Source organism: Neodiprion pinetum, chromosome 6, assembly GCF_021155775.2.
Source record: "Neodiprion pinetum isolate iyNeoPine1 chromosome 6, iyNeoPine1.2, whole genome shotgun sequence".
Lineage (NCBI taxonomy): Eukaryota > Metazoa > Arthropoda > Insecta > Hymenoptera > Diprionidae > Neodiprion > Neodiprion pinetum.
This window is the reverse complement of record NC_060237.1, coordinates 27,716,263-27,729,876: the sequence shown is the minus strand read 5'-3', so window position 1 is coordinate 27,729,876 and position 13,614 is coordinate 27,716,263. Positions and strand designations below refer to the sequence as shown.

Genomic DNA, 13,614 nt, shown 5'->3' with positions numbered 1-13,614 from the left:
GAAGAAGTAATCTTTCATTTCGCGTTTGAAAATCTGAATAATCGTTATTCGTTGGTGAAATACAAGCTTTTGAAAAACAGGTTTTGAAAATGTCGCTGGGAGATTGAAAAAAAATCACTTTCGAATCGTTCCCCCGGTTTTTTTTTTTTTTTTGGTCCACCCTGTATTGTATCTTGGAAACGCTAACGAAACCACTTCTGGACACCCTAATGTCCACCATTATCTCTGCTCTTTATCGTCTTCCTTTATTCTCCATTCCTCTTCTTCTTCTTCTTCTTCTTCTTCTTCCTCCTCCTATAGCTGGATTGAAGAAACCGCAGGGGTTCTTCAGGAGCGGACAATCAGTGACCGACTTATCGAACACCTTTTGTAACGATTTACACGTTCGATTACGCGCCTTGCCATCGACGCTCTTCTTCGACCGTTGACCAATGGTTATATCAAGATGTGCATCAACTCCAAAATTATTCGCGAATAGAATTCCTCTGGAAAGTTTTAATTTTTCTACACAATGACGCGAGCGCAAGAACTTTGCCGCTATGTGGTCTCCGCCAATCGATCAACTTCAGGGGTTTAAACAGGGCAAAAACCCTGGAACCGAGAATCGTTATACGGACCAGAAACAATCGATTATTCATCGTCTACGGTACTGTGTAATATATCTAGAAATTCCAACGAAGTTCGTTCTATTATGTTACGTGAACACTATCGGTACCGGTAAATGGTAGAGAAAAAATGAAAAAAAAACAAAAAAAAAAAAAATCCTCGCGCAACATTCTGCGAGCGATTGCGAAGCGAGGCTGTCGACCGTGCGAGAAAAAGGAAAAGAAAGGTGAAGAATGAAAAAACAAACGTCCGACCAACTCGAGGCATAGATTCCGCGTGCCAATTTGCTTGCGCGCGTTCTTGCGACCATTTTTGGCCATGATACTACAGCGAGACATCCGGGTGCTTAGAATTCTTTCTTGCATGTGAATTACGTCCCCTCTTGACCTACCTCTCTTCCCTTTCCTTTCTCCGAGAGATCCTCCGTCTGATAACGAATCCAATTAAACCGATGCCTTGGATTACCGAGTGCAGATCTCCGGGGAAATTTCGCTTCGCTGTTACGGAGATGAATTTATGCCGCAACAGATTATTACTTGACTTACATCGGTAGCCAAAGCGCGTTACATTTACGATTAGCACACGAGTAGCGAGACTGTGATTTCGTTGATTTTGAAACCGCTTCTCGATGTACTGATAAGAAAGGAATTCCTCGAATCTTATCAATCTTATCAAATTATTATACCTACTCGCAACTGTTTCCGTACTATCAAGATCGATTTTATCACATTTGAGGCGTGACACAGTTTCCAATAAAAACTGTATAGAAAGTTGGTCGGTGTTTTCGAAAGGCGGAGAATATCACTGCGATAGTTTTTCATACGTGTTCATCTTTCTCTTCTTATTATTAGCCAACGATCTATGGGGGGTTTTTACTCTTACATCCTCGAGGAGGGAACGCACATTTCGTACTTGTGTCCAGGACAGCGATGGGCGCGTGAGAAAATGAGAAAAGTATCCGCGATGAAGAAAAAAATAAATAAAAAATAAAAGCAAAGGACCATCGACCGCACGCCCATTACTGTCACGCACGTATTATGCACATCTCTCGTGGAGCCCGGAGGCTGTTACACACGTACCTATATGTTGTATACATTCATCTCGATTATTATCTTACGAGAGATGATTATATATATTCCATACAACGCATGGTATAATAATATAATACAGTGCGTGTATCGGATATTCTGCAGGTGTATGGTGGTAATTTAAATCGTTCAAAGAGTTGCACTGCAGGTATTACAAAGTGACGATAGATCTTCGTAAATGTTATTCCCATTTCATTCGTACAATATGTCATTTGCATTATAAATAGAGCAAAAATTTCATTGGCGAGGAGTTCATCTTTCACGACTCAAACACGCGATCGATCTGAAATAAGTCGGTTGTCCGTTGCACTTACGATTAGATATCCTGCACCAGTTCTTCACTCTCGTTTCGACGATCTCCGCTGATCGCGCGGATCAATGACCGAGCAATTTTTCTTCTCCCCCTAACAGCTTCCTCTTTTTTCCCCCCCCTTTTAATCATCTCTCCTTATTCTACGGTGCGTAAGATCATTCGCGATGGCCCGGGTGCCGAGATCGTTGCATCGGTAATTAGACCAGATTAACGTTAACGGCTCGTATAGTTCTCGCCGCGCGATCAAATCCGAGAACGATCGAATGTTGAAGGTTGTAGGAAAAAATGACGGCTCGAGGGCTTTGAACCTGCGACACAAGGACATCTCGCTGCAGCTCAACAGTCCAACGTTTTCTTCTTCCGATCGCATCGTCCGATCGGAGACCATCGATGCGGAATCGTGGTAAAAACTGTCGGTTGACAATGCGCGAGGTCAGCTTGCGAGAACCGGCCCGTGGCTCTCTCTCTCTCTCTCTCTCTCTCTATATATATATATATATCTCTGCACGGAGATGGATAAACTCACCCCACCGTGAGATCAATGAGGCTGCGTTGCTCCACGTACTCGGAGATCGCGAAGAAGCGGCTTTTCTGCCTCTGCTTTTGGACTCGCGGTCGTAGGATCGAGCGAACGTCGTCGCAATGCATCGCCTGCAACGCGACACGCGTTCCGGGAACTTGAATGGCATTTTCTTCACGGGGGGAACACGCGTGTAGGCCTCCTCGACTGACGATCAATTTAATTCAATGAGCATTCCGTTTTTTTCTCAGCTCGCTCACTCTCTTGTTCTTCGTTTCACCCTGTCTTTATTTTTCTCTGTAACCACCGGCTCGGTAGATTTCGACATGTTATATATATATATATATATATATATATATATATATATATATATATATATTTATATATTTTTTAATTCGCTACAGCCGATGGATCATTCTGAACGAAGTGCTCTTCTTCGTCTTCGTTAAATTCACACTTCTGATATCATCAATATACGCGATGGCAAACCTTGCGATAGATTTTTGTTGAGCTCCACAGATTTGTACCAGTCAGAACTCTGAATGGATTCGATTAAGTCCAGAGCACGTGATGACGATTTGAGTTATAGACAGTTTCAACAGTTGGAACAATTGAGAATTTTTCTGATCATTCATTCATCGGGTTATCGAGGTTGAATGTACTGGCGGACAATTTGAACTTGGACCATTCGGACTCTTTAACACCGCATCCGACTTTGTTTCTTCGGTATTCATCCTATCGTGATCCGGAGCTTGCGCGTACGAAGGTATAAGAACAGTTTTGTTCTTCACATCGGCGTCGCTGTTACGAAAGACTTCGTGTCTTAAGCTTGGTCCAAGACTAAGAGGATTATATCTCGGGCTCGATCTTCCACGGTTATACACATAACACACCATCGCGCAAGCAAAACTCTTTCGCAAGCGTATATAACAGATAGGCGTAGCGGGTGTTTCAACCTGTCTACCGCCCGCATGCCTTATACATGCATGTTATCATCCATGCTTCGGACGAATACTGTCATCCGTGTACAGTCGCATGCCTCTAAAAGAGTCCGTGTCCGTACCGTGTGTGGATTGTAGATACACGACCGGGCGACAGGGAATCCGACTATCTGTGCCTCTAATCGCGCGTATAACCTAGTGCATCGATCCACGCCTCATTAGGCGCTCGACGATCGAGCTAATCGTTACACTCTTGCAATTAGACGCGTTCGATGATCGTAACGATTTTTTTGTTTTTTTTTTCTCTCTTTATTACGTTCCCATGTTGAATCGAATCTCATTCGTTGATGTAAAAAGGTGAAAATTTCCTCGTCAGGATGATTTAACATAATGTAAAAAGGATGAGGATAGGTAGGACGGGATCGCGGAAGAGGTTTAATGAATGGTTTTACGACGCACTTCGTAACCTCACGCTCTGTGCAAGGCTTCGGATGTGAATCCTCGGTCCTTCGCCTGGCGCCGCGTCCTTTGACTGTCCACCCCCCCGTGTGCCAAGGTGGTCCGGGGATGGGGAAACCCCGTGGAGTCGGCCCCCGGCGGCATTACTCGCCTATCAATCTCCCCGGGGCGGCTGCCGGGCGGCGGAACGTCGTCCTCGTCGTCGTCGGCGATCCGCGCGTTCCTCTTCCTCTTCGATTCTTCTCGACGATCCTTCGCCGCGCAGCAGGTTATGCTAAGTCGCCCTCGTCGCTACCGCCTTCTGCAGAATCGCTTTCGAATAAAAAGATCTCCGTCGCGGTAAGAAGGGAAGTGGAGGGGAATAAGAACGGGACGAGGCAAGAGAACCGCCGACGGATGGACCGGCAGGATATTGCGATCCCGCGTGTTATGCTGCACCGAGGCTTATAAAGGAGCCCCCCCTCCTCCTCTTCCTCTTCCTCTTCCTACCTACAACAAGCCGCGAGCTGCGGAGTAAGAATACTGCAAGTCCTCGACAAGGGGAGGATCGAGAATCGGTTCGAGTCGGACGCAGAAGGAGATCGTGAACGGGAACGCTGAGAACCGCGAGCGAGGCAACTGCGCAACGCACCAAGGTGATCTTCGTCCCTTCGGCCTTGCCGGCGCCGTCGAGGCGACGCGATCTGCGAGAGTCCATTGCCGTAAGCACGGTAGCTCGAGGAAGAATCGGTTGCGATACCGTCGATCTCCTTTATCTCTCTCCTCGTGTGATTCTCGGCTTGTCTTCATTCCGCTAGTCGACGAGTCGATTCAATTCCGACTTCTTGTATACATTATACGTGTATGGAGCTTATACCCAACCGTGAAGCGGCGGATCGTTAGCGGCCGCATTCCGCAAACCTGTGCCCAATGGCTACAAGTATTATAGTCCGGTCTTCTGTTCCTTGTAATACACGGAAATAAATCAACCGCGATTCAATTACTCCACCGCAGTTGCGACCCTCTACTTACTACACGCGATCAACGCTGCTCGCGTTAATGAGCATCCATCGGTGTAATGTCAGATTATAGTGGAAATGCGGTTCGAGGTGTGAGGTAGTAAAAAGACACTCTGTCGACCATACCGGAAATAAATTGATCACAGAAAGAGTACCGGATATGTATACTAGAAAGTGCAACTTCCTCGTGCCAATTCTGAGAAACTGATATTCTCTTCTCTCTTGGAATAGTCACCACTTCCGTATTATTTCACGGTACGAATGTCCTACTTGGTAGGGGGGGTTTATGCTCGCGCGGTTGATTCTGAGTATCGCATAATTCGACCTGATCGCAGGAAACGAAGTAACGCAAACCTTCTGTCCACGGTCCGTCTAACCATCAACGGTTACGACCGCTGGTAGATGCGTCAGCTGAAGCTCTCGTGTCTCGTAGTAGGTATCCAATATCTGCTTGCCCAGAGTTTGCGGATCTCTAAGTAACGTTGATACTGCGACTATTTTGTGTACAGTACGTACTACACGGTTATTTGCTGCTGAATTGCCGGATTGTGCGCTTACAGGGTTTCGTTTGGAGTTTTAACCTGGATCTTGTTTCGTTTCCAGGCCGCAAGCCTGGAGCTGCAACGTACTTGATGGATTGTTCTAATCGTAGGACGTCTAATAGAAAGGGTGTGACAGATGCGTTCCTATCTGCATCCGTTCCTCTATGATCTCGCGGTATTTATATGTATATATGCGCATACCCGCTGCGTGACTTAATTAATAACTGTAAGATTTCATAATTAATACACGATTCGATCCATCTTGAGACTTTTATCTCTCGATGGAACTCACGGTCGTCATACCGATAACGTCCCAACCTATGCTGCGGCACGGCACGCGGTTGATTAAATTAATAAAAAAAAAAACATGTCCCTGCGAAGGCTGAGATACACGGAGTGTCACGTCAAAATCGTTCCTCTCACTCCAGATGTCTTCTACCGCGGGGAATTCCAGGATGTGGCCGAGACTGTCGTTTCACCTCGAGAATACCGAGAGCTGCCCTTTTACACAAAGTGGCTACAGCCACCAGCCGTGGTCGGTTCACCGCCGTTTACGACTTGGGAAATAAACAAATCCCGGACACCGAGTAATTGAAGATTCCTCTATCTCGGTTAAATTAATGATACTTATTATTGCCAGATGTAGGTGCGATAATTGGAACCCTCTCTCTTTCTCTCTCTCTCTCTGCGCGTTACTAACTCACGCCTACGTATGTGCTCGAGTCGTGGAGCGTCTATCAGCCGACCTGCCCTATCTTCGTTCTAGGAAGCCTTACCGAGAGATTAGACTTGCCCCCGATACGGGATCCCTTCGACGATCCGTCAGACGCTGGCACGTCGTCTACGTGTACGTTGTGTAAACAACGCTGGTATTTATCTGACTGTTATAGTTGCAGCCGCGGTAGATATCCACTGCCTACTTTGTTAAGCCAGACATCCAGGATTCATCAGTTTTCATTCTGTTTATCTTCCCTGATCAAACTCTTACCACTTTGGGTTCAAAGAACGTCGGAAGCTTCCCAGCTTCGTCGACTGCGTCAGGGTCTTCCGTCTTCTACATAAAAAAAAAAAAAATAAACCGTTGAGAATTCTCTCACACTGTGGGATACCAATAAAGGTAAGTGAGACCCAATTAGAATTGGTCGTAAACATTGCATTTTTCTTCTCGTAATCGTGAATATCTACTGAAAAGTCTGCCGGAGAACTCGTCTCTTTTTCGCACGTGGGAACTGAAATCACGACGAGCCGGTGGTTCGACGCTTGTCGTACACTTTGGTTGGTACACCTATGTCGATACGTCTATAACACAAGCTGCAGAAAGACGCCCACCCACGTTGCACACCCCGATGCGTACGTGCATAACAGAGGCAAAGGATGCATAATAACAGTAGGTCCTCTCACCATGGTTCCTGTTTGCGTGTGTGTGCGTGTGTGTATGGTGCACACGCAACTGGCGACTGTTCGCCTCACGACCAAAGTTCGCTCGAGTATGTAGCGACACACACTTGTGTGTAGTGGCGGTGTATTTATGTCGCTGCGTTTTCGAGTACACTCGCACCGAGTAACTTGCACCGGGTATTCGAACGAGTGCATGTAAGGCAATTATCCGTATTAACATAGCAGACCCGGTGGTCCTTGGGGTCCTTCTGCCCGCGCCATTTTGCGGTCCCGCGACAGTGCTCCGGCATCATCCACTTGCCCACGTCGCCTCGTTTTCGAATGCATCACGCGGACACCCGTCAAGTAATCGTCTTGCGGTCGCCGAATGGAGAACGGAGAACGGACAAGCGTGTCTTAATTCAACCATTCTTTAATATCTTTCATCAAGTTTGGACCCTCGTTTTATTAATACCGTTAGGAGGAGAAGGAGCAAATGGTTTAAGAGCAGGTTTCTGGATCTTGAAGAGATCAAGACGACGACGAACGTGAAGCTTGAGGAATTAAACGAAGCCCGTTCCCCGAAGTGTAGATTCCACATCCCGGTGCTGCTGGAATTGGAATAAATGCAGCTACGCCGCGATGCCAATTTAAAGTCAATTTCAGATAGAACCTCGTAACAAGGTCCGAGCTCGGATAAGAAGGAGAAGGCGGAGGAAGAGGAGGAGGAGGAGGAGGAAGAAATTGCAATTCCATGAGAAATTCAAACTTGTGCATCGTGTTGAGATATCGAAATCTCCGAATGCACTGCAGCTGCATGTGGCGATGCGTGCAATGATTTGAATGAGACGGTGTAGCTCCCCTGCGTCCTCGATGCACGCGGCATCCGTTTACCCTGCCGCAGAGCTGCAGAGCTACAGCGCGAGAGAAGAGTATCGACAAATCTCGAGAGACGGGATCGCTATCGCTTCGCTACCTGAGGGTTCGCAACATCTTTTAAACCAACCCGTATGAGACCTTCGGACTTTCTCGTTAGCGAACGTATTATGCTATCTGCGGAGGCGTGCAGCGTGATGCAAACGCGTGCAAGTCGTTTCTGCGGCCGGACATTCGCACGCGTCAGTGCGTGCGGCCAAGGCGAAGGCCGTTTTGCTCACCTAGGTTTGAACGGCTATCTTCTCTTCGGTTCCTACATCTCCATGCCGAAGACCGGCGTCGTAAAAGTTGACCGCTTGATCGTTATCCAGCCTCTTCCATTCGCCCCCTTATCGCGTTTGTTATTCTCCTTTCGCTTCTTCTTCTTCTTCTTCTTCTTCTTCTTGTCCTTCTTGTTCTTCTTCTTCTTCTTCCACCTCCTCTTCTTCTCCGCGGCGCGCAGAAGTTCTAACTGCTAGGTATTGTAATTAGCAGAGTTGAGATAACGAACCGGATTACCACTTAGCTCGGCACTGAGCCACAGGAATTAAACCATTCAAACTCACGAAGATTGTTGATTACCACCTTTTTAACCGCCCTCAGGATATCGTATTATATTACATATACCATATATAGGTGAGGATGATGACCGACCTCTCAAACCTACCACGTATACCTATAGGTGTCGAAAACGACGAGCCGAGGTCAGTCGAGGTCAAGGGACGCTGAGGTCCTTCGCTCGAGCAAACGAAACCTTGGGTGGTCCACTTCGGGTTTAAAACTACCACGCTTTTCCTTTTGCGGAATACGACCGCGACCGATATCGACGATACTCGAAGCAGAAGAGGATTTTTTTCCCACAAGAATCCCAGCGAGATTCGTTCCTCCGTAACGTTTGTCGAGTCCATAAACTCGCTGCCGGTTCAGCATTTCGGTCGCGACGTACGTTCGAAGCGGACGCTGCCGTGGCGTTAAAATCGTAAATCCATACGTGTAACTGCCGAAACGTGAGGGCGATAATACCGCGGCTGTTTAGCGGCTAGAAGAGGCGGTTGTGTACATTTCGGAGCTTTTTGCTTTGGCGACTAGACACGTACCTTCGGTAGGTAACTTTGTATATACTTGCTGCGGGAACGAATGTCCGTTATAATCGTCAGCGCGTACACGTATTATCAGGTCCATGCATGTCTTTGCTTTATACGTGAAATACAATTTAACGCAAGCTTTTTCTTTTATTCTTCTTTACAGATCTCGCTGACAGCAATCTATTCCAGATGAACGGCGTTACCTCTTTTTCTCAGCTACTATTCGACGTCGCAAGGCAGCAGGTCTTCGTCGGTGCTCGGTAAGTCTTGGTAATATTCATATTTTTACACTAAATCAACTCGGGATACAAGGTTGAGGAGAAGGAAAAAGCTTCGCAATGAGTCATGCGCCGCGCGTAACTACTTTCTGCGCATTCATCTCTTCTTGTTTATATCTCGTCGGAAATGTTTATCGTTAGAATATTGTAAAAAGAGTATGAACTGAAAATTGGTCCAAGTTATACAGGGAAAAACTGACCGCTCGGTGTTGTCTTCACAGTCTACATTATTATACCACTACAGCTTGTGGTTATAATTTACTAAGAATTTTTTCGGCCCTTGGTTGCTCTGCGCAATTTCCCTACGGCTCGGATCTTACCTACTAGTATGCAAACGTGTTTCTTCACGGCGCATAGACTTCGGGTGTCTCGTAAATACTCCTCGTTATCGGACCGTTGGATTACATATACCTACACACGATTCCGATTTGTGTATGTGTGATATACCGCGGCTCTCTCATGCTCGGCTTCTGGAGGCAGCAGCCCCTTAAAGCCGTTCGATTCTTTTTTCTAATCTCAGAATAGATTCCCGGTAATTGGCCGGCTCCGTCTCTTTATACGCAAACGTTCGTTTCGTCTCTGCACGATATAAACGTTCTAACGCGCCTTCTCAGATTCCAAAACGCTAACCAACCTCGGCCGGTTATTACATTCGCACAATTATACCGCGAGCACGGCTCCAGACACAACAGAACAATTATATTCGCAAAACACCCTCGCCTCGACACTTTGCTGTAAACCGGGCCAAATATCACGCTCGCCAATTTACTTCATTCTACTTGTACACGATATTTTGCTTCTGGATTTGAGGTTCTAAAGTTCTTGAGGGGGACTAAAGCTAGCCTCGGTAAGATCAAAATTATCCATACCCATCTGACCGGAAGATAAAAAATTCCAATTATGCCCGTTGTGAGATTGGGAAAATTTTTAAATGATCCAAGCAAGAGCGTAAAAAATGAACGCGACGCTAATGGCAATTTATTTCTTTAAAATATGGTCAGATAAAATTCGTTCGAACTCAAGTGCGGAAAACATTAGATCGACATTCAAGCACATTACCGGTCAATATATATCGTGCGGTGTGGTCTGTTGGATAAAAATGGATCTCCGGCACTTGAGTAAGTTATAGGTTACACGACGATTAATAAATTAAGAAACTTCAATTCTCCCGCAGATAGTTTAAACGATCTTATATCCCGTAAATAGCGATTATACCATTACATTCCGATCGTTGAATATAACGACTATCGGAATATCTTTGTGGATAAAATACACATATTTACGTCGGTCGAGAGATGAGATATTAATTTGAGGAACGCGAAGCGCATGCCTGCAGTGTAACATTATGCGTCAGTGTGTTGGTAGATCTATACTAGAAAGAAGAAAAAAATGTATGTATTCGGACCGTTTTACGATGAAAAGGGATAGAGAGAAGAAAAAGTACAGACAAAACGTAAGGCTTGTCCTCCTGATGAAATTTCAATTCCGTACGTCGTAAGAGGGGAAAAAAACGAAAAAGCTTAGGAATAAGGAACTCGTAAAAAGGCAGCAAAGTCAGAGGGTGAAATAAGTATGTAGGTAGAGGTATACCTACACAGACTTCACATTGTAAAATCGGCGCCGTACGGCTGCGGGCAACGTTTTACGTAATTATCTAAATCCCGCGCAGCATCTCGGCACGGATTGCCCAAGATAAGGCCCCGCCGTCGAGTTCTCGGGCCCCGATGCACGCCGGAGAAGGTCCGCGTCTTCAGCGCGCGTTGCGCGCGGCTATTACGTGTGGGTGGCGAGACGCGTGCCTCTCAGAGCCTTCTCCGCCTCTCGTCATCGGGGGAAAGGGAAAAGGAAGGATACGCGATCCAGGAGAAGAGCGGACCCCTGCAGCCACTGCTGCCCAACGTTTCACCGGAGATTGTAAAATCTCCGCATTCAGCTTCCATCGGGACTTAACTCGCGAGCATTATAACGGCCGTAAACTCGCACCCACGCGCAGGGCCTCATTAGGCCCCGGAGGAACTACGGCCCTTTACCGTATAACGTTGCGCAAAAATTACTATTACTATTACTGCCGACCGTTGGAGCGCGTTTTAGTTGTTCCTGTGGAACTCATTGGTCAACTTAATCAACCCTGACGATAGTACGTTAAAATCTTATATTTATGCATCGGCAGTTTGATCGTTTTTTTTTTAGGGATTTCAATTTCCCACCAATGTAATAAAAATTACACTCGCGAAGAGCTGAGCTTTATTTTCAACTCTAGCTTGCGCGGTGGCTAATTAGAATTTTACACCTACTTTGGTGACGGATGAAAATTAAGAAGGTTAAAGTCAGTTGGGAATAATTAGACAAGACTTTTTGGTGATTTTATTGCGATATTTTAGTAGCACATCGAGTATACATCGAAATAATACGTTCTTAGGATTATACGGTGATTTTCATGTAAAAGTACACAAAAATTTTAAGAAAATCATTGAGGCTTCCGAGCATACAGATTTAATAAATCTAATCAAGATCCGACGTAATCACATGTCGAAATCGAGCGAAAAACTATTACATTTCAACTCGTCTGAAACCTTTTTAATATAACGGTTTCTGAATTTTACCTCAAGTTTTTACAACACAGGTTATAAGAAATCTCGCTGCGAGGCGTATTCAATTTAATATATCCAACGATCGTTGCAGTGATGAAAATAAAAATGAATAAAGAATCTTAAAAAGGAACCCGGTAAAGGTAGGACATAAAATTCCCGCACTGCGGCAGGAGACGGAGAGACAGGCGATCGGTGCCACGCGGGGTCGTTATCGGGCTGCAGATATATATTGTATATATTATACATACGTATGTGTAGCAGGGGAAAACAACTTTTCGTTGAAAGAAATCGAGGACGACGTGAGCAATCTGGTTTGCGACAGGTAAACGCGCGTGCAGCACTTGCGTGGCTACATCTACCCTGTCCTATCCTATCAATTTATCCGCGTGTGCGTGCGTGTGTGCAAAAAGCCCGAAGCTGCATCTCGATCGGGAAAAGAGAAGTGCTCGGTGCGGTAATGTCGTAACGTACCTTGTATACCTATCCACCTACCCGACCTACAGGTACGTGGGCAGGGGCTAATAACTATCGTTCTATTAATAGGCCTCGGGTGTGTCCTATTTTCTAATATCACATCCATCGCTCTCCCCGGCTTCGTGCACATGCTTTATGCATCAGGCATGCAACGTTTGCTTAAAAACGCATATACACACATGCACGCGGAGCCCAACTCTCGCACGGTCCACCAGTCGCTAATTGCGTGGGCGCGATTATTATACGTCTGCAGTTTATACGCGTACGTGTTTTCTCTGTGTATTATACGTAAATACAGTAACGTGTAAACTGAACGTTTTAATTTTCGCGGATTTTCGACCCCGTTCGTAATTAACTGTTGTAACGGTTTTTTTTTTTTGAGGTTCAACCGATACGTTTTGATGTTATGTTATATTAGAAATCTACATATATTCAATAAACAAAATACATTAAATCAGGAGGAAACAATGTAGAACACAGATTATTTGAGTTTTGGTATAACCTTTTAAAAGAACAGGCAATCATAGAAAATCTCATTCACTCTTTCATTCACACGTTAAAATTACTCAATGCGATTACCGACGTTTTGTATATAATTATTCTGGTAAAATTTTTGTACCATATTAACGAAAGACTGGCTCTCTTTTCCTTTATGGTTCAAATTTAAAAATGATTCTAGTGAAAGAATGAATCTACTGACAAAGGACTCTAAATTATGGTGAGATTACAATAAAGTTAACAGACGAAGATATAAAATACATGACTTCAGAAGGCTATTACAGATTTGTGGCACAATCCACCTACAAATCAGTAATGAAAAGATGACTTAGCTCGGAATATCTCTGATGAAGAGAGGTGGCCTAACGGCTCCGTAGATGATCATGGATGTTGAAGTTCTTTGATATTCCTTTTATAGAATCGGTCTTCACCGATTATACTGCGTGGTCGTTCGTCGATCAGATATTTGGATTTGTTCTTTAGGCTCACAGGCTCCGAAAGATTGGGATTGCGTTGGGTTACACTTCTTGTATGAATCGTCGTCTCAAATTTTTTTTTTTTTTTTTTTTTGGCTTGTTTTGTTTTCCCAAATGTTAACGAAATTATAAGAATGTGAATATGACAGGACTAGACTTTATATCGACCGTTCGCTTCGACCCCGGCTCGCAGAGAGAGAGAGTTACACTTATTTCACCGGATAGGTGATCTTGACCGACGTGACACCTAGAGTTAAGCGTTTGCCCTTTATTTTGAAACGTTGTATGTGCTTAAGGCGCGTACATACGAATTACTTTATATTCTATGTGACTCGCATGTAATATCGTTACATCACCCCCCCCATTTTCGAGATTGTTGTGAGAACGAAAATATCGAAAATTACTCGTTATCCTATATTTGCAGTAAAATCTAAAAACCTCTCTTTAAATTAC

General features: G+C 45.0%; 1 protein-coding gene across 2 annotated transcripts in view; it reads left to right on the top strand.

The window, feature by feature from the left end:
• Sema5c (Semaphorin 5c) overlaps positions 1–13,614 on the top strand; it is a 94,648-nt gene that overhangs the window by 55,112 nt on the left and 25,922 nt on the right. For both annotated transcript variants that reach the window (XM_046633296.2, XM_046633297.2), the window contains one exon: positions 9,008–9,104. In XM_046633296.2, the coding sequence (XP_046489252.1) occupies positions 9,008–9,104 (97 nt within the window). The remainder of the gene's footprint in view (positions 1–9,007; positions 9,105–13,614) is intronic.